We start from the raw sequence: 22,058 nt of genomic DNA on the forward strand, positions 1-22,058 counted from the left end.
CAACTAAATTATATTTGTGCAATAGCTATGCAGCTATTCAATTACATTTAGTTTACTGTGATTATATTTTCAATAATATAAATCTCCAATTGACAATACCTATTTTAAAAAAGGTAACTTATTTTTTGAAAACAAAGTTCTTGATATACACAACTTTTTGATGGCCTTTGTTATCAACTGTCCTGGCATGTGTTCACAAGATAACTTTGTGATAATTTTCTTGTCATTCTGCATGTAGTCCATTTTAATGCAAGTCGTTAAAACTGTTCTTATTTTTTTTTTTTTTATTAGTTAGTGACATTTTGTTTTTTTTTGTTAAATTGGTCGCATGCTAAGCCATGTGTGTTTTCCAGCATGGACAGAACAGGACAGACAGAAAGGCACTATTCCTAAAGGTAAGTGGGAATTGTCAGACATAAAGATAGGTTGCCTTAAAACAGGATATTCACAAGCACATCTTTGTCATGCACTGCTGCTAATCACGTGGAGCACTTTCACTTACGGGGGCATTCTTGTGACTTTAGCTTTGTTAATAATTGCAATTTTGCATGTCAGCAAAGCTGAAGGAAAACCACGTGTGACCAGTTTGTAACTTTGAAGCATGTCTGGGTTTGCTTTCTTTGTGTGCCTTGCTTTAGCCTAATTTATTTGTGTTTTGTGCTTATTCTCATTGCTTTCAGCTACTACAATTTGTTTAAAAATGCTTTCATCTTTGTCTTGGACCCGATAGGTACGGCAGTGGATTGCAGACAGGGTCACAATGAATTCATCACCTGTCTCACCTGCCTCTTCCCATCCTGGGCCCTCATCCAGCAGTGATTGGTCTGTTTCACGACAGGAGACGTCGTCTCTTCTCCGGGGACCCCATGGCAAGTTCATTTCTCCTTGTTCTGGACCAGGTAGCTACAGTTCCTCGGCTTCCCCATCAGATCAGGCCACTTCTCAAAGATCTCGTGGAGAACGTCACACAGACCTGGCTGAGCTGGCTAAACACGTGAGTTTTTAGTTGTTGAAACTGAGAAATAAGAAAATGGCGTTGCTTTTTGCATCCCTAACAATGGTCATTGAATCAAGAAATCAAAATCAGATCATCAGAACATTTACACATTCCAACACTGTTTTATGTGACACATAGTTGGACTAGCAATGTGCTTTAGGGGTGCAACAATAGACCTTCCTCCCATGTCAGTGCGAATCATGGTTTCAAGGTGATATTCAAAATATGTGCAATTTTTTTGTAATTTAATTACATTGACCAAAATTGATCCTGTCCTGAGGGTGTCAGCCCAAACTATTTTCTTAATTGGTTCAGTTCTAGTCTGCGATTCAAGTTAAGGGAGATATTAAAGCTTAGTTGCTAGCTGTTAGTTCAGATAAAAATCTTTTGTCGAAGCTTTACACCCCCAAGAGAAGTTGACATTTTCTTGAGATAGTGCATTGCAGTTGTAACAGAATTGCAAAAGGATTTTCTGAAAACAGGGCTTTGTGTTATATCAAATTATTGTTGCTCAGTTTTAGGTTCTATAAAAACTATAAGCACATAGATGTCAGCAATGTGTTCTGTGTATCGAAAAGCATGATCTTTAGTTTTTGTCAAACTAGCAAGTTGTAGAACTCAAAATGCTTCACATTGTAGTTACCTCCGCCAATGAAGTTGGGTGGAGGTTATGTTTTCGCCCGTTTGTTTGTGAACAGCCTGGAACCCACAATTTTTCATATATCGTTATGACATTTTTACAGAGGATTCATATCCTGATAGGCAAGAACTGATTCAGTTTTCAAGTTCATAGGTCTAAGTCAGGAAAAATCTTTGAAAATCCCTCTCCTTTAATATTGAATGTATTTTCAAAAAAGATTTCTTTCATATTTGAGAGTGTTCTGTAGGATGGTATCCTTTATCGACTGAAAGTTTGATCCGGATCTGTTCCGGATTACAGGTTTTGTGGCCAGTGAAATCCCCATTTAATATATATTCTATATTATATCTTAAACAAACGTGCCCCAGTCACACTCATATTTGAAAGTGAGGTGCAGACTGGCACTCACTATCGCCTGACAAAGTTTGATCTGTATCTGATCCAAGTTGTGGATTTTGTGGACATTTGAATTTAATATTAAAAAGCCTATTCAGTGTACATTTTGCATTATATCTCAAACAAAACTGCCTCAGTCACTCTCCTTTTTCTGTTATGGATTTACCTACACCACCAAAATTGGATGGATGTTCCAATTTATCAATTGAAAACCGAGTGCCAAAAAGCAATGGCAAATTGTGCATAGTAAAGATAACCATTTTTATGTGAAAATTATCTGAAAAAGAATTCAGAAACCGAAAATGCTGGGGGGGGGGGGGGGGGGGGGGTTCTGACAACAATTCAAAAACCTTTGATTCAAGTGCATGAACTAAATACATACTACTGACATTTGATCACATCTAATTGAGCTTATGAAAAGTCACTTATAAGAGGACTTTGATCCTTAAATTTTGTTCCAAGGTAAAAATTTGTGGAATTGGAAATTAGTGTTGGCAGAGGTTTGCAGTGCTCTCGTTGCATGCATCACCAAGGACCCCCGGATTGTACCTGAATTATAAAAGTGACATTCAAAATATAAATTTGATTTCTTAATTTTTATTATCTCCCTATATATTGTTTGTGCCTGTGCAGTTAGCTGGTGGGGGTTAGTATTACTGAAATTCTTAGGTATCTTCTTCATTGGGTGTTCTGTGTTATCCTTGTGATGCCAGACTGCGTCCTGTAAATTGGACACTCCTCTCCCCTTCAATCTTTGGAATCCGGAGATGAGCACTGGCTCCAAGGGCCTTAGATTTCACCCATCTTGTTTATGACAATGATTTTTAGAGCAGCCACTTAAGCTTCTACCATGTTTTCCGGACTGCTTGTCCACCAGCGTATTATTTGGCTTTGTCCAAAAATGTGTCACAAAATGGATAAAAACATATATGCGTTAAACAAAACAACATATGTACCTTAGCCTAGTTGTCCTCCTTGTTGCTGTTGTGGCTGTCTATAAGTGAAAACAAGTGGAGTGCTGAGTAATATGAAGGTTATTCCTGCTGTTTTTTAAAGCGTGTGGGCTTTCAGTTTGAGAGCACAATTTATTAGTTTCACTCATTCTGTGAGACCCTTCACATCCTTCTCATTTTGATCTTCTTGGTTTTTTTTTTTACTGTTGGCAGCTATGGCAGTATTTTTGTCATATCTAAGCAGCTTCAAAATGTAGTACCAGTCAAAACCCTACAATTTATAGGTGAATTATTAAGTTTCAGTTTGTTTGTTTTCTGGCGAACAATCTATTGCAGAGAACAAGGATCAGTTTCACTTTCCAGAAAATAGCTGAGACTATATAGCACAGGTATGAGGAATCAGAAGTTCCTTTCCAGAATTGACACTGTAGCTGGAGAATAAAGAATCAGTCACAGAGTTAATGTAGTTCACTGTTTAATGCCATGTTTTCACCTTGTTTCTATCCCCCATTTTTAATTAAGTCAATTTAAAGCTTCACTGCTTAGAAATGACAATTTATTGTAAAAACTGGTCTGATATAAGTTGTCGATCAGTGATTTTCACTAGTCGTCAAAACCTTAGTCAATTCAATTTACTTTATTTTTTTGTATAGCGCCAAATCACAACATTGGTGCCTCAAGGCACTTGGTTATAATGAAAGTTTTTTGTTTGTATTTGCTTTGATGTATTTTGGCAGTTTTTGTAGAGGTTTGTTTCCACTTTTAGTTTAAATAGCATACCGGTGTCGAACGGTCCCCCCCTAAAAATTGGTCTGCCTTTTCCATCTGCGCATGTGTCATTAGCTGCGGTTCAAGGATTAAAACTGTGTTTCTGCTTAAAACTGCACTGCAGTCATCATCTATTTCAGCAACAGATAACTAAAGCTTCTGTACAACAATCATTTCCACATGAATTCAGCATTATTTTATTCTAAAAGATAGATGAAGTGATCAGAGCGCCGCGGCTAAATGAGCTGCTAGCTGATGCGTTCACTGCGCGTCAGTCATTTCAAAGTGTCACGTAATTTTGCCTTATTTCTGCTTAAAACTGACTTTAGAATAATTTAAGAGGTTTTACCTTCATCATCTTTGGTTAATAATCCCATTAGTCCATTTGATCGCTGTGGGTGAAGAGACTCTGCATGCGCAGATGCAAAAGGTGGACTGATTTTTAGGGGCGGACTGTTCGGTCTGCAACACCTTTTTTTTTTTTTTAAGATATTTGTAGGAATAACTCCATTCATTCATCTTCTACCGCTTAGTCCAGTTAAGGGTCGAGGGGGGGCTGGAGCCTATCACAGCAGTCATAGGGCATGAGGCGGGGTACACCCAGGACAGGACACCAGTCTGTCGCAGGGCCACAAACAGACAAACAAACACAGACACACCCACACACACACCCACGGACAATTTAAAGATTCCAATCCACCTAACCCGCATGTCTTTGGATGTGGGAGGAAACCGGAGCACCCAGAGGAAACCCTCGCAAACACGGGGAGAACATGCAGACTCCACACAGAAAGGCCAGGGGAATTGAACCCACGACCTTCTCGCTGTGAGGCACCAGTGCTAACCACTAAGTCACCATGCTGCCTAGGAAGAACTCCTGATTCTTAATTTGGATTTGATGTCTTAAAAAGATGAAAACATGAAAAAAGCAAAGGCTGTGCACACTTCATAAATGGCAGTGCATGTGAATATCAATTCCCCCTGCCACACCTGTGCATGCAAGTGTAGTGTAGAGCAAGTAGCTTGGTGGATAAGGAGCAGGCCTGCCAATATGTCGACTTGGGTTAAAATCCTGCCCATGCTACCCAGTTGTGTCCTTGACGAGAGGCTTAATCTATATGGTCTTAAGTCACTCAGCTGTAAAGGGGGAGTAATCAGCAAAGGTTGTCGTGCTGATGTCCAGTCTATAGGAAGTCATAAACTCTCACCTGCTTCACGCTATGGAATTCATAGTTTAGCACCTGTGTTGGCGACCGAGCGGTCCCCCTAAAAATCAGTCCGCCCTGCCTTCACTGCACATGCGTCATTAGCTGCGGTTGACGGATTATCACCTCGTTTCTGCTTAAAACTGCACTCCAGTCATCATCTGTCTCAGCGACAGATATCTGAAGCTTTTGTACAACAATCATTTCCACATAAATTCAGCATTGATTCATCATAAAAGATGAATGAAGCGAAAAGGGCGCCACGGCTACACGAGGTACTAGCTGATGTGTTCACTGCGCGTCGGTCATTTCAAAGCGTCACCGAGTTTTTCCTTCTTTTTGCTTGAAACAGCCTCGTTTATGCTTAAAACTGACTTTAGAATTATTTAAGTGGTTTTATCTTGTCATCTGATGGTTGATAATCCTATTATTGCCTTTGATCGCTTTGGGTGAAGAGAGTCAGACTCAGACGAGCTGCTGTGGTCCCAAATGATGCATGCGCAGTGAAGGCAGACAGACCGATTTTTAGGGGGAGACCCTTTGGTCTGCGATACCGGCACCAATGGGCCTCAGTGCTAATATAGGATTTAATTCTTCTACACTTGTATGCCAGTCAAATGTAGAACTAAAGCTAAATAGATTTGTAATGTGTAGTTTCCCAAACCTTGTTTAAGTCGTACAATATGTTGTCAGGAGTTAATGTGTGTGTGGGGTTTTTTTTTTTTGGCCACTGTGTCCTAAAGGAAGCAGACATAGAACATCGAACCCAGGCACTGAAGCGAGAGGGCTTCTGGTCAATGAAGCGTCTTACTCGCCTAATGGAGCCACCACGACCAAAAGTTCTCTGGGACTACCTGTGTGAAGAGATGCAGTGGCTTTCTGCAGACTTTGCTCAAGAAAGACGATGGAAAAGAGGTGTAGCTAGAAAGGTAGGATGAGCAAAGTTTTCCATTTACTCAAAATCTTACAGCAAAGTAGTCTCAGCACTAACAAATACTAATAGCTATATATGGTCTAAGTATAAAACATTAAAGTCAAAATGTGTTCTTTGTACATAGAGATTGCTACGTACAAAGCCACGGTTAAAGCTTTGCTATGTACAAAACTTTAACCATGTTGTAAATAGTTGCCATCTGTTTGCTTTAACGATGTTGTAAATAGTTGCCATCTGTTTGGTAGAGTATTAATACTCTGTTTTACATATTTTACTATATTCATTGTGGCTTATGTTTCTCTTTCTACTTTTGTTATTACTGTTGTTTTCCTGCTGGTAATATGTTAACAGGTAGTGCGAATGGTGATGCGACACCATGAGGAGTTGAGACAAAAAGAAGAAAAGGCCAAGAGGGATGAACATGCTAAAATCAGGAGAGTTGCATCTTCTATTGCCAAGGAAGTCCGGGCTTTTTGGAGCAGTGTTGAGAAGGTACATAGTATGTCTCCATATGGCGGCCATTGTTGCTGACTTCTCGCTCTTTTCTGAAACAAGATTTGCCAAAGTATGATGCAGCACCAGTTCTCTGCTCCAGATAGTTTAATGCTTCGCTCACCAAAAGCCATGACTGCAAAGTGTGCACAAACTGTGTGCATTGTTAGATTGGGCATTTAAAAAAAATTAATTAGCTTTAGCTGCATTCTTTTCTATGATATGCCAGTCTAAGCAACTAGCACAGTTAAAATACAGAGGGAGGGAGGAAAGAGCTAATATTTTGGGTGGTTTTGAACAGCATTTTTGCTGTAAACCAGCTGCATGTCCCAACATTGTTGCTGCCGTGTAGCTGTGGGCTCATTCACGCAATGCAGCCAAATGAGAAATCATCTGAAGAAATTTTAAGATCATACCTGCAGCATTACATATTTAACATCTTTAACTGAACTTTCTATGACTTGGAGCAACGGTACAGATATTGGAAATACAAAGAAAATTAAAGAAAAGTAAAAATTAGGGAAAAGTAAAGTTTATTTGTATAGCACCTTTCAAGATAAAATCACAAAGTGCTTTCCAGTAATTTGTGAAACACAGAAATAGAAACACACAACACACACAAAAAAAACATTTCAGCAACTGGGAGAAAAAGTCACATGACTGCTGTTGGGATAGAAATCAGGATTTTTGTGTTGGAATTTGACCAAACTCCCAGGATCAGCCTCTCCGGATTATACAGATGGCAAAGCTCATGGTAAATAATACATATAACGTTATATTTGATACAAATCTTCAACAGGGTGTGTGTTTTGGAGGTGCAGCTGACAGCGAGCAAACCAGAGAAAAAATAAATGAAATGGGTGCCGCAACCCCACAGTGATGGCTGCCTGAGGTGTGCCAGGTGTGCACGCACCTAAACAAACAAACAAAAAAATAAAATCTCCGTTATTATTAACAGCCGACACTTCATGTTATTTGCACACTGCCAGGTGTATTAATTGCTCCTGTTAGTTTGATAACTTGCTGCAATAAACTGGCGAGCACTCCTGTGAGAAAGACTGCTCCGATTCCCAACATTAATCCATACACAATACAATGCAGCATTTTACAATCAAGAATCAATAAGCGGGCATTTGTCCTATGTTACACAAAAACTAAGTCATGGCAGGCAACCGGGCTCCATCACATTCAAGATCGAAGCATCTGCTTGAGGAGTAATGGTGGCCTCCATAAGGGCTTATTTCAGAATACTCATGGTTTGATTTTTTTTTTTTTTAATAGCTTCAGGTTTTCTATGGGGTACCAATATGAAGTCCTAAAATGCTTTGTTTGGTCACTTTAATGCTGCCATCACAGCAGTGTAAGTTATTTTTGCCAGGGGCATAGACACAACCCCATGCGATGATGCTCTGGTGTTTGGACTTGTTGCTGATAACAGTCTGGGTGGTCCTTTTTGGCTTGGGTCTAAAGTGAACAGTGTCCCTTTCTTCCATAAAGGTTAACATAGGGCTTAATTTTTGCACAGTAGACTTTTAAGTGGTATTTGTTAATGTAACTCCATATTGTTGTGCTTGACAAGCATTTCTCAAAGTAAACCCTTGCCCATATGGTTATATCAACTATTGATGAATGACTGTTCTTGATGCAGTGCCATCTGAGGGATCAAAGATCACAGGTGTTTATTTTAGGCACTACAAATGGCATTCCTGGGGTCAGGCCACTTCTGAACCATAGATGAAGCATCTTACATGGGCTAAGGAGAAAAGCGACTGGACTGTTGCTGAGTGACCTAAAGTTCTCTTTTCAGATGAAATTACATTTTCGATTTCATTTGGAAATCAAGGGCCCAGAGTGTAGAGGAAAAGTGTATAGGCACTGAAACCAAGCTGCTTGAAGTAGAGTGTTGTTTCCACAGTCGGTGATGATTTGGGGTGCCATATCATCTACTGGTGTTGGTCCACTGTGTCCAAAGTCAGTGCAAGTCTACCAGGAGATTTTAGAGGACTTCATGCTTCCATCTGCTGACAGGGTTTATGAAGATGCATATTTCATTTTCCAGCAGGACCTGGCCCTTTCCAACACTGCCAAAACTACTATTAGCTGGTTTGCTGACCATGGTACAACCCCTGGCAATAATTATGGAATCACCGGCCTCGGAGGATGTTCATTCATTTGTTTAATTTTGTAGAAAAAAAGCAGATCACAGACATGACACAAAACTAAAGTCATTTCAAATGGCAACTTTCTGGCTTTAAGAAACACTATAAGAAATCAGGAAAAAAAAATTGTGGCAGTCAGTAACAGTTACTTTTTTAGACCAAGCAGAGGGAAAAAAATATGGACTCACTCAATTCTGAGGAATAAATTATGGAATCACCTTGCAAATTTTCATCCCCAAAACTAACACCTGCATCAAATCAGATCTGCTCGTTAGTCTGCATCTAAAAAGGAGTGATCACACCTTGGAGAGCTGATGCACCAAGTGGACTGACATGGATCATGGCTCCAACACGAGAGATGTCAGTTGAAACAAAGGAGAGGATTATCAGACTCTTAAAACAGGGTAAATCATCACGCAATGTTGCAAAAGATGTTGGTTGTTCACAGCCAGCTGTGTCAAAACTCTGGACCAAATACAAACAACATGGGAAGGTTGTTAAAGGCAAACATACTGGTAGACCAAGGAAGACATCAAAGCGTCAAGACAGAAAACTTAAAGCAATATGTCTCAAAAATCGAAAATGCACAACAAAACAAATGAGGAACGAATGGGAGGAAACTGGAGTCAACATCTGTGACCGAACTGTAAGAAACCGCCTAAAGGAAATGGGATTTACATACAGAAAAGCTAAACAAAAGCCATCATTAACACCTAAACAGAAAAAAACAAGGTTATAATGGGCTAAGGAAAAGCAATCGTGGACTGTGGATGACTGGATGAAAGTCATATTCAGTGATGTATCTCGAATCTGCATTGGGCAAGGTGATGATGCTGGAACTTTTGTTTGGTGCCGTTCCAATGAGATTTATAAAGATGACTGCCTGAAGAGAACATGTAAATTTCCACAGTCATTGATGATATGGGGCTGCATGTCAGGTAAAGGCACTGGGGAGATGGCTATCATTACATCATCAATAAATGCACAAGTTTACGTTGATATTTTGGGCACTTTTCTTATCCCATCAATTGAAAGGATGTTTGGGGATGATGAAATCATTTTTCAAGATGATAATGCATCTTGCCATAGAGCAAAAACTGTGAAAACATTCCTTGCAAAAAGACACATAGGGTCAATGTCATGGCCTGCAAATAGTCCGGATCTTAATCCAATTGAAAATCTTTGGTGGAAGTTGAAGAAAATGGTCGATGACAAGGCTCCAACCTGCAAAGCTGAACTGGCAACAGCAATCAGAGAAAGTTGGAGCCAGATTGATGAAGAGTACTGTTTGTCACTCATTAAGTCCATGCCTCAGAGACTGCAAGCTGTTATAAAAGCCAGAGGTGGTGCAACAAAATACTAGTGATGTGTTGGAGCGTTCTTTTGTTTTTCATGATTCCATAATTTTTTTTCCTCAGAATTGAGTGATTCGATTTTTTTTTTCCTCTGCTTGGTCTAAAAAGTAACTGTTACTGACTGCCACAATTTTTTTTCCTGATTTCTTATAGTGTTTCTTAAAGCCAGAAAGTTGCCATTTGAAATTACTTTAGTTTTGTGTCATGTCTGTGATCTGCTTTTTTTCTACAAAATTAAACAACTGAATGAACATCCTCCGAGGCTGGTGATTCCATAATTTTTGCCAGGGGTTGTATGATTGTACTTTACCTCTATGGGGTATTGTCAAGAGGAAAGTGAGACATCAGATCCAACAACACAGATGAGCTGAAGACTGCTATCAAAGCAACCTGGGCTTCCTCATGCCTCAGAAGTGCCACAGGCTGATTGCCTACATGCCACAATGCATTGAAGCAGTAATTTTTGCAAAAGGAGCTCCTCCCAAGTATTGAGTGCAGAAATAAATATACTTAAGTTCAACAATTTTGTATTATAAACCACCCCCTTTTTATTCATCTTTTGAAATATTCTAATATTTTGTCCCTCCCTCCCCCCAATTTTTAAACTGTATAATAATGTTTGAAATGTTTTAGTTTATATGTAATGAGTCTAGAATATATACATTTTCACTTTCTGAAATGACTGACAAAAATACTGCATGAATTTTAACATGCACTTGGATATAAATGATCTAGTGAGAGCTGATGGTTTGGTTTGTCTATAAAGGTGGTGCAGTACAAGCAACAGTCAAGACTAGAAGAGAAGAGGAAGAAGGCATTGGACCTTCAGCTGGACTTCATTGTTGGCCAGACTGAGAAATACTCTGACCTCCTCAGCCAATCCCTTGCACCAGCCACACCTGTTGATGCTGTTGCCCTTCCTCCCCAAAAATCAGTGTCATCATCCATTGATGAGGAAGGTGAGGCTTTATTCTTTGTGGACATTGTCTTATGTTTATACTTTATGGACTCTGGCTTGAAGATCCATAGCATATGGTCTAAAGTGCACAGTGCAAGTGCATTTGGGGTGTGTCCATCTCCACTTTTCTATTTACAGGGATGAGATTTTTCCGCAAATCCGCGGATTTGACACCAGTTTCAGTGCTATTTTCTGCCTCTGTGGAAGTGCACTCTGCTGCATGGTGTGGTGCAGTTCAAAAAAGTCATTTAACATTATTATTATTATTATTATTTATTTTTTTATGCAGCGAGTGCACGTTTATTCAGCAAGTGCGCGTTTATTATAAAGAGTCACAGCACTTTTCAGCTTTGATCAAACTGATCGATCAGGGCGTTTGATAAGCGCACCGACATGTAGCGAGTGCGCGTTTATTTTAAAGAGTCGCAGCTCTGATTAGACACACACAGAGAGAGAGAGAGAGAGAAGGTGCACAATGAGCATGTAGTGTAAGGGAGGTAACTGTGTAGTCTTTCAACTTCCAATATTCTGTAGTTTTCCTTCCAACAAATCATAAAAACCGAGACGGTATCGAAGCTATTACTTAGGCGCGTTTTCATTGGTTATTACAAAGCTTATGACCAGTCAGCGCAAAGGTTATATATGGGTTTCTCCCGCCCTTTCTTCGGTGTTGCACACACACACACACACACACACACACACACACACACACACACACACAGTCAGTGGATTATGTAAACAGACATTTTGACGTTATTGTAGTGTGGTAGAACATTGTAATTATACGTGTATATATTATATACATGTATACACGTGATGAGTGTTATAGGTGGAGATCACATCGACTAAACCTTATATGGTCTGACAGTTCAATGGACATAGAACATTGGATTGTACATGTATTTGAGGATATACATGTATGTTTGTTGATAAGTGTGCCATGCTGAAAGTGGAGAATGCTGAAAATCAAGTAAGTCTAGTTATGAAAAAATATTTTGGTCACAAAAATACACATGTACAGTACATGGTCTTAGTAAGGGTTTACAGTTTGAATTATAGATATGAACACCTGGCATTTATAGTAGTTTTTAATATCATTTTAGTGCAATTTACATGTTTTAAAACAGCAAAAATGCTTTGGCTTCAGGGGGACTGCCGCTGGACCCGCCGGGGACTGCGGCCCCTGGACCCTGGCTTATTTTTCTCTGAAAATCGAATTTGCCAATCTCATCCCTGTATTTACATGTCAGGTAAACTGAGTTCAAAGTAAGACACAGGGCGCACAGATGTATTTTTTCAGATAATTAATCATGTACATAAATTGGTCGGATTAGTGTCATTCATTACCCTTTCAGAGTGGTGCTTATTTGAATCTCTTAGTATTGCTGAACTCGGTACATGACATAAGTGAGATTTTCTGGTGATGAAACTGATCTGCGCACAAAAGTGTCAACGCAGCAGTTTATAGAGAGGATCAGCTTCCACCACAGCTCCCTGAGGTGACACAATTGAGCATTTAGTTTTTGCAACAGCTTCTTGTCCTCCATCTTCATCCACCCTTCTGTATCCAGTCAGGCATAGAAACCCCCCCCCCAAAGTTGGACTGTCCCATATCCAGTGATATCGCTGTGCTCCCACCTGTGAGCCTACAGAGGAATAAAGGTGTAATTCATGATACATGCACGTTTGCTGTAAATGGCAGGCTGTAAAATGGGCTGGTGCATCGTTTTTAATGAGAGGATGACGGAAAATTGTTATCTGACTGTAGCTGTAGCAACCGCGCACTGCTACAGCACTTGTCGTCAAAAATAAAACGTTTGACTTTTATCATTTGCTGGATTGACAAGAACACTCCTAATATTGTTTTATCTTCAATGAGGAAAAAAGATGTGCATTCAGAGATAGACTATTTAGATTGTATCTTTCAATGCAGAAAATTATTGGTCTGTCTGATTAAGACTGAAAAATGACCATGTTTGATGTTATCGTCTATTGTCTGTAGACTATAGGTTTGCTAGCAACAGCCATATGGGTGCACAGATGAACACAAGTTTATTACCTTCGCCAGCGAAGTTGGAGGAGGTTATGTTTTCACCCATTTGTTTGTTTGTGACCTTATGAAATTTTTTGCAGAGGATTCATATCCTGATAGACAAGAACTGATTCAGTTATCAAGGTCATAGATCAAATTCAGGAAAAATCCCTATCCTTTAACATTGAGTGAATTTTCAAAAAAATCATAACTGTCAATACAGATCGAATTTTTTACATATTTGAGAATGTTATGTAGGATGGTATCCTTTATCTACTGGCAAAGTTTGATCTGGATCTGATCCAGATTACAGATTTTGTGGTCATTGAAATTTTTACATTATATTTTAATCAAACATGCCTGAGTCACTCTCATATTTGAAAGTGGGGTGCAGACTAGCACTCACTATCGGCTGACAAAGTTTGATCCGGATCTGATCCGGATTGTTGATTTTGTGGACATTTGAATTTAATATTGAAAAGTCCATTTGGTGTACATGTTGCATTATGTCTCAAACAAAAGTGCCTCATTCATTCTCATTTTTCTTTTATGGATTTATGTACATCACCAAAATTGGATGGAGGTTCCAATTTTTTGCCTGTTTGTCTTCCAGTTATGAGTCGGAAACCAAGTGTCAAAAAGCAATGACAAATTGTGCATAGCAAAGATAACCAATATTCTGTGAAAATTTTCTGAAAAAGAATTCAGAAACCGAAAAAGTTTGGGAAAACCTGACAACTCCACAAAAAACTTTGATTGAAGTGCATGAACTAAATACATACTCTGCATCTGATTTAGCTTATGAAAAGCCACTTCTAACAGGGCTTTGACCTTGAAACTTTTTCCAAGGTAAAATGTTGTGGAATTGGAAACTAGTGTTGGCGGAGGTTTGTGCTGTCCAAGCGCGGTGCTCTAGTTTACTCTTGAAACAATGTTGGCGCTGGGTGTGAAAATGACAGCTGCATTGTTTGGAAACGAACAATGACACTTGTGCTGCTTTGCGGTAGGTGTAAGATAGAGCCCCAATGTCTTACAACAGTAAAACTGCTTTTCATGGCTAAATTAGTGGTTCAGCCAGGTATGTTGTCATAGCTACATGTCAGCGTCTGAGTGTCTTTAAGCTTTCACACAGACACACTGGTTATATGAAGGAAAAAGACTTTTATTTAGTGGCATTCTTTTTTTATTTGTTCACTCTGCAGTTTTGTACATTCTTGTGCCACTTCTGATTATTGGAGATGGAACTAAATTTACTAATGTAGCTTACACTCACAAAACAATGTTTTGGAGAGATTCAACACACAACACTCTGTCCTTAGACTCTCATATTCAGATAAGGACTTTATGCAGTGGGCATTTTTATCGAGGAGAAAAGAAGAAACCTCAGAAGCACAACAAATGAGGGGACCTGCTTGCATAACAAACAGATGTACAACAGGTCCAGCGAGTAGTATAGATGACAGTGAAGTTTTGTGTGGTGGGGTGGTTTTTTTTTTTTTTTTTTTTGTTTTAATAATTTCAGGATATACTGCGCTATTCAGCAGTTGTTGGGCTACAGTCTGGTCAAACCTGTCAGACTAGCTTGCTGCCAGTGTTACTATCAGCAAGCAGATGCTCAAGTCAAACATTAATTTGAGTGAAAGGATTTGCTTATTCAGAAAAATGAACTGAAGTTGTTCACTAGTATGTGTCTGGTCTAGAATGGAGTTTGACCTGCAGATGCACTTTGACACTATCGCCAGTAATTGCCAAGGTTTGGCTGTCATCGCTCATGTTGGAAGTGGGACATCAAAGCTCTATTTAGATAAATCAGTTTATGTTGTGTGGGCCGCTGAAGAGGAGGTACTGCTGGCCCACCACCACCAGATGGCGCCCTGCTTGGAGTGCGGGCTTCAAGCACAAGAGGGCGCCAGAACCACTGGGAGTGACAGCCGTCACTCATCCTCAACACCAGCTGTCACTCATTCATCTCATTACCATCACCATAAAGGCCGGACGGCAACTCCACCTCCTCGCCGAGAAATCTTCTACGATTAGAGGTAATTCTCTGCTGTGATCACGTATTAATCTATCATTGTTCTGTGTGCAGTTGCAAACCCGTGAAGACCCAGGAGAGGGACAAACGGGAGCTTCACAAGTAAAGACGTTCCTGGAGGTGGAGGTTATCCCTCCCGGAGGAATCACTAATCAAGGTTGCTGGGTGTGAGGATTCACACTCACCACCTTCTGTTTCTGTCTGCCAGCAGTACCAGGGCCGACAACAGAGGACAGAGACCACCTGGGGACTCAGGGCTTGGCGGCTTCGGTGTTCTTCAGGCCGTTGGTGGTAGAAGCGGTGTGGGCCCCGGCTCTTCGTTCATCCGAGGTCTCCTATCTTCAAGCCTGCCCGCAGTCCTCTTGTGTATGATTGGCAGTACTCTTGTTTATATTCCGTTGTGTTCTTTCGCAACATTAAATTGTTACTCCTTCTCTTATCCATTGTCCGTTCATTTGCGCCCCCTGTTGTGGGTCCGTGTTACGACACCTTCCCAACAGGATTTCTCGGCCATTCGTCATGGATCCCGAGGGGCGTCAACCACAGCTTGAACAGCCAATGGGAGAACAAGGAGCGCAGGCGTCAGCAGGAGGCATGGTAAGTGATCTGCAGCAAATCCTTACCGCTTTCACTGCTCAGTTACAGCTGGTAACCGAGCAAAATGCAATCCTCAATCAGAGGATGGAGGCTCTCACCGCCAGAGTGGAAGCACGCGAGTCGAGCGTCGCTGCAGTGTCTCCTCCTGCTGGCCCGGGGCCTAATGTAGATGTTCCACTGGCCGTTCAACTACCCCCCCCCACCGTCCCCTGAAGCTTACATAAGTCCTCCCGAACCGTACGGAGGCTGTGTGGAAACGTGCGCAGACTTCTTAATGCAGTGTTCGCTCGTTTTTGCACAGCGTCCAGTCATGTACGCAGCAGACGCCACCCGGGTGGCTTATGTAATTAATCTGCTTCGAGGTGAGGCACGCGCTTGGGCTACAGCGCTCTGGGAACAGCAGTCATGGCTTCTGACGTCATACGCTGGGTTTATACGGGAATTCAAACAGGTGTTTGATCATCCCAACAGAGGCGAGACCGCCTCGACCGTGCTGCTGTCACTGAGACAGGGGCGTCGGAGCGCAGCTGATTACGCTGTCGACTTCCGCATCGCGGCTGCGAGGTCGGGTTGGAATGACGTTGCGCTCCGCGCTGCCTTCATAAGCGGACTGTCTCCAGTACTGAAGGAGCATTTACTGGCTAAGGACGAACCGCAGACTTTCGACGGGCTTGTCACTCTGGTTATACGCTTAGACAACCGCTTGAATGAACACCGTCGGGAGCAGGCCGGGGGGCGTGGCCGGGCACAAGCCGTCCCTCTCTCTTCCGGGTCCGAAAGGGTGACGTCGTCCCCACGCTCCATTGCCAGTGGGCTCCGTGTGGCAACAGCTCCCCCTGCTGACGAAGCTATGGACACGAGCAGGGCCAAAGTGAGATCTGATATCAGACAAAGGAGACTGGCCCGCTGGGAATGTTTTTACTGTGGCTCATGTGAACACATGTTAAAAGACTGCCCCAAACGGTCAAACACCAACGCCCGTCCTTAGAAACTGGGCTAAGGGTGGGCCATAACATGTGCACGGGGAAACCCCGCAAATCAGCACGAATCCCAGTGTTAATCCTGAGTGGGGATTTAACCCTTCACGCCCCAGCACTGGTGGACACGGGGTCCGAAGGGAATCTGTTGGATAGCAGATGGGCAAAGGAAGTGGGGCTCCCTCTAGTGGCTCTGCCTTCGCCCTTGAAGGTACGGGCACTAGATGGCACTCTACTCCCGCTAATCACACACCGGACCCAGCCTGTGACCCTGGTTGTGTCTGGGAATCACCGGGAGGAGATAGTGTTTTACGTGACACCTTCTACCTCCCCAGTGATTTTGGGTTTTCCTTGGATGGTGAAGCACAATCCCCGGATCGATTGGCCGTCTGGGGCCGTGGTGCAGTGGAGCGAAACCTGCCACCGGGAGTGTTTAGGATCCTCGGTTCCTCCCGGGATCACGGCTAAGGAGGAGGTTAAAATCCCTCCCAATCTGACGGCGGTGCCAGGGGAGTACCATGATCTGGCTGACGTCTTCAGCAAAGATCTGGCGCTCACTCTTCCACCGCACCGACCGTACGATTGTGCCATTGATTTGATTCCGGACGTTGAGTACCCGTCCAGTAGACTGTACAACCTCTCACGTCCGGAACGCGAATCAATGGAGACCTACATCCGGGACTCCTTGGCCGCCGGGTTGATTCGGAACTCCACCTCCCCGATGGGTGCTGGTTTCTTTTTTGTGTGTAAGAAAGACGGCGGACTTCGTCCATGCATCGATTACAGGGGATTGAACGAGATCACGGTTCGCAATCGATACCCATTGCCCCTCTTGGATTCGGTGTTCACACCCCTGCATGGAGCCAAAATATTCACCAAACTCGATCTTAGGAATGCGTACCACCTAGTTCGGATCCGGAAGGGAGACGAATGGAAGACGGCATTTAACACCCCGTTAGGTCATTTTGAGTACCTGGTCATGCCGTTTGGTCTTACCAATGCGCCCGCGACGTTCCAAGCATTGGTTAACGACGTCTTGCGGGACTTCCTGCATCGGTTTGTCTTCGTATACCTGGATGATATACTCATCTTTTCCCCGGATCCTGAGACCCATGTCCGACATGTACGTCAGGTCCTACAGCGGTTATTAGAAAACCTGCTGTTTGTGAAGGACGAGAAGTGTGAGTTTCACCGCACTTCTTTGTCCTTCTTGGGGTTTATCATCTCCTCCAACTCCGTCGCCCCGGATCCGGCCAAGGTTGCGGCGGTGAGGGATTGGCCCCAACCAAAAAGCCGTAGGAAGCTGCAACAGTTCCTCGGCTTTGCAAACTTCTACAGGAGGTTCATTAAGGGTTACAGTCAGGTTGTTAGCCCCCTGACCGCCCTGACCTCCACCAAAGTCCCCTTCACCTGGTCGGACCGGTGCGAAGCCGCGTTTAGGGAGTTGAAACGCCGATTTTCGTCTGCTCCAGTTCTGGTGCAGCCTGATCCTACTCGCCAGTTTGTAGTGGAGGTGGACGCCTCAGACTCAGGAATAGGAGCCGTGCTGTCCCAGAGCGGGGAGTCCGATAAGGTTCTCCATCCTTGTGCCTACTATTCCCGCAGGTTGACCCCCGCTGAACGGAATTATGACGTGGGCAATCGAGAACTCCTCGCGGTGAAGGAGGCTCTAGAAGAGTGGAGACACCTGTTGGAGGGAGCTACGGGGCCTTTCACGGTTTTTACGGACCACCGGAACCTGGAGTACATCCGGACCGCCAAGCGGCTGAACCCCAGGCAAGCCCGCTGGTCCCTGTTCACCTACCGCCCCGGGACCAGGAATCAACGATCCGATGCATTGTCCCGGGTGCACGAAGAGGAGGCCAAGGCCGAGTTGTCGGACCCCATCGACACCATTCTTCCCGAGTCCACTGTCGTGGCCACCCTCACCTGGGACGTGGAGGAGATCGTCCGGGAGGCCCAGGCAAAGAACCCGGACCCGGGAGACGGTCCGAAGAACAGACTCTACGTCCCACCAGGGGCTAGGGCTGCCGTCTTGGACTTCTGCCACGGATCCAAGCTCTCCTGTCATCCCGGAGTGCGTAGGACCGTGGCAGTAGTCCAGCAGCGCTTCTGGTGGGCGTCACTGGAAGCCGACGTCCGGGACTACGTCCAGGCCTGCACCACCTGTGCCAGGGGCAAGGCGGACCATCACAAGACCAGGGGTCTACTCCAACCCCTGCCTGTGCCTCATCGCCCCTGGTCCCACATCGGCCTGGACTTCATCACGGGCCTCCCGCCGTCCCAGGGCAACACCGCCATACTGACGGTAGTGGACCGATTCTCCAAGGCGGCCCACTTCGTGGCCCTCCCGAAGCTCCCGACGGCCCAGGAGACGGCAGACCTCCTGGTCCACCACGTCGTGCGTCTGCATGGGATACCGTCGGACATCGTCTCGGATCATGGTCCCCAGTTTTCCTCACAAGTCTGGAGGAGTTTTTGTAAGGAGCTGGGGGCCACCGTACGTCTCTCGTCCGGGTATCACCCACAGACGAACGGCCAGGCAGAGCGGGCGAACCAGGACCTTGAACAGGCTCTTCGTTGTGTCACCTCCGCGCACCCGGCGGCCTGGAGTAACCATCTGGCCTGGATCGAGTACGCTCACAACAGCCAAGTATCCTCTGCCACCGGCCTCTCCCCCTTTGAAGCGTGTCTGGGCTACCAGCCCCCGTTATTCCCACTTGTGGAGGGAGAGGTCGGGGTACCCTCGGTCCAGGCCCACCTGCGGAGGTGCCGCCGGGTGTGGCGGACCGCCCGCTCTGCCCTGTTACAGGCCCGGACGAGGCCCAAGGCCCATGCAGATCGCCGGCGTTCCCCGGCCCCTACATACCAACCGGGGCAGGAGGTGTGGTTATCCACCAAGGACATCCCGCTCCAGGTGACATCCCACAAACTCAAGGACCGCTTCATCGGGCCGTTCCCCATCGCCAAGATCCTCAGTCCGGCCGCAGTGAAGCTGACACTCCCGGCTTCACTGCGGATCCATCCGGTTTTTCATGTTTCCAAACTCAAGCCATACCACACCTCACCGCTCTGCACCCCTGGACCCGACCCACCTCCTGCCCGGATCATCGACGGGGAGCCGGCATGGACTGTTCGTCGGCTCCTGGACGTCCGTCGGAAGGGTCGGGGTTTTCAGTACTTGGTGGACTGGGAGGGTTACGGACCCGAAGAACGCTCCTGGGTGAAGAGGAGCTTCATCCTGGACCCGGCCCTTCTGGTCGATTTCCACCACCGACACCCGTACAAGCCTGGTCGGGCGCCAGGAGGCGCCCGTTGAGGGGGGGGGTCCTGTTGTGTGGGCCGCTGAAGAGGAGGTACTGCTGGCCCACCACCACCAGATGGCGCCCTGCTTGGAGTGCGGGCTTCAAGCACAAGAGGGCGCCAGAACCACTGGGAGTGACAGCCGTCACTCATCCTCAACACCAGCTGTCACTCATTCATCTCATCACCATCACCATAAAGGCCGGACGGCAACTCCACCTCCTCGCCGAGAAATCTTCTACGATTAGAGGTAATTCTCTGCTGTGATCACGTATTAATCTATCATTGTTCTGTGTGCAGTTGCAAACCCGTGAAGACCCAGGAGAGGGACAAACGGGAGCTTCACAAGTAAAGATGTTCCTGGAGGTGGAGGTTATCCCTCCCGGAGGAATCACTAATCAAGGTTGCTGGGTGTGAGGATTCACACTCACCACCTTCTGTTTCTGTCTGCCAGCAGTACCAGGGCCGACAACAGAGGACAGAGACCACCTGGGGACTCAGGGCTTGGCGGCTTCGGTGTTCTTCAGGCCGTTGGTGGTAGAAGCGGTGTGGGCCCCGGCTCTTCGTTCATCCGAGGTCTCCTATCTTCAAGCCTGCCCGCAGTCCTCTTGTGTATGATTGGCAGTACTCTTGTTTATATTCCGTTGTGTTCTTTCGCAACATTAAATTGTTACTCAACATTAAATTCTCTTATCCATTGTCCGTTCATTTGCGCCCCCTGTTGTGGGTCCGTGTTACGACACCTTCCCAACAGTTTAGCTTTTAATTGAACTTTGTGATAGTATTAAGGATGCTAAGACACGTATTTTAATTAAATTGATTTATTTTATTTTGTTGCATTGGTTAAATTTTAGAAAGGAGTGGGATTAGCTCCATTGTAAGTTCTTCTGTTGACCTTAATTTCTTTTTGCTTATTCTCTTTTGGGTCAAGTGGACTTTGAACCCCGGATCATCTTGTGAGTCAACTGTGCTAAACACATTTTGGGGTAATGCACTTCAATCAATCAATTTTTTTATATAGCGCCAAATCACAACAAACAGTTGCCCCAAGGCGCTTTATATTGTAAGGCAAGGCCATACAATAATTATGTAAAACCCCAACGGTCAAAACGACCCCCTGTGAGCAAGCACTTGGCTACAGTGGGAAGGAAAAACTCCCTTTTAACAGGAAGAAACCTCCAGCAGAACCAGGCTCAGGGAGGGGCAGTCTTCTGCTGGGACTGGTTGGGGCTGAGGGAGAGAACCAGGAAACAGACATGCTGTGGAGGGGAGCAGAGATCGATCACTAATGATTAAATGCAGAGTGGTGCATACAGAGCAAAAAGAGAAACAGTGCATCATGGGAACCCCCCAGCAGTCTACGTCTATAGCAGCATAACTAAGGGATGGTTCAGGGTCACCTGATCCAGCCCTAACTATAAGCTTTAGCAAAAAGGAAAGTTTTAAGCCTAATCTTAAAAGTAGAGAGGGTGTCTGTCTCCCTGATCTGAATTGGGAGCTGGTTCCACAGGAGAGGAGCCTGAAAGCTGAAGGCTCTGCCTCCCATTCTACTCTTACAAACCCTAGGAACTACTTGCTTGTTTCCATAGCAGAAGGTTGGAGGCTCAAGAGCATTCCAGCCTGTGCTCCATGTAAAGTAAAGTTGTGTCAGGAAGGATATCCAGTGTAAAACGTGTGGGGAAAAAAATCAACATGCAATGTGATCGCTGTGGTGACCTTGAGTAAAAAAGGAAGAAGCTGTAGGAACTCTCTGGAATCACTTTCTCCATCTGTTCAAATACACCGGATGAATGTGTCCATGAAGGAAAATAATTCCTGTCAGACATTTTCAAAGGGCAATAATTGGACTTGTGCCCCCAGATTAAATATTATGTTTGTCAATTACATATATGGAGACTGACCAGTTTGTTAAAGGAGACCTGTATTGAAAAAAATGCAGTCAGATTTTTTGAACAAAAAATGACTTACATTTACACATGAGATCCTTCTGAATGTAGTAAAGTAAATCTGCAAGCCCAGATCTGTCATTCAACGGAGAAATCTTCATTTGAAAATGACGAATTTACAGCTAACATTTAGCCCTCCGCAAATTGTCCCTCTCATCATGGACGCTGCCAAGACGTCACGGACAAGACCCTCTCCCAGCATGCATTGCGCCAATTGTAATTTGTGGATTTACGTCAGTTTGCATCTGCACCTTTTTCTTGTCTTATACGGAAGGATCTACTTTTTTTAAAACTTCATATTGTCTTGCGGC

The 22,058-nt window shown here is 44.2% G+C and overlaps 1 protein-coding gene across 4 annotated transcripts in view; it reads left to right on the forward strand.

The window, feature by feature from the left end:
* Window positions 1–22,058, forward strand: part of srcap (Snf2-related CREBBP activator protein) — an 80,578-nt gene that overhangs the window by 15,454 nt on the left and 43,066 nt on the right. For 3 of the 4 annotated variants that reach the window (XM_034193290.1, XM_034193292.1, XM_034193293.1), the window contains 5 exons: window positions 354–395; window positions 731–994; window positions 5,703–5,888; window positions 6,245–6,385; window positions 10,666–10,858. In XM_034193290.1, the coding sequence (XP_034049181.1) occupies window positions 354–395; window positions 731–994; window positions 5,703–5,888; window positions 6,245–6,385; window positions 10,666–10,858 (826 nt within the window). The remainder of the gene's footprint in view (window positions 1–353; window positions 396–730; window positions 995–5,702; window positions 5,889–6,244; window positions 6,386–10,665; window positions 10,859–22,058) is intronic. The other variant, XM_034193291.1, reaches the window with a different exon arrangement.

This window comes from Thalassophryne amazonica, chromosome 18, assembly GCF_902500255.1.
Source record: "Thalassophryne amazonica chromosome 18, fThaAma1.1, whole genome shotgun sequence".
NCBI classification, from domain to species: Eukaryota; Metazoa; Chordata; class Actinopteri; order Batrachoidiformes; family Batrachoididae; genus Thalassophryne; species Thalassophryne amazonica.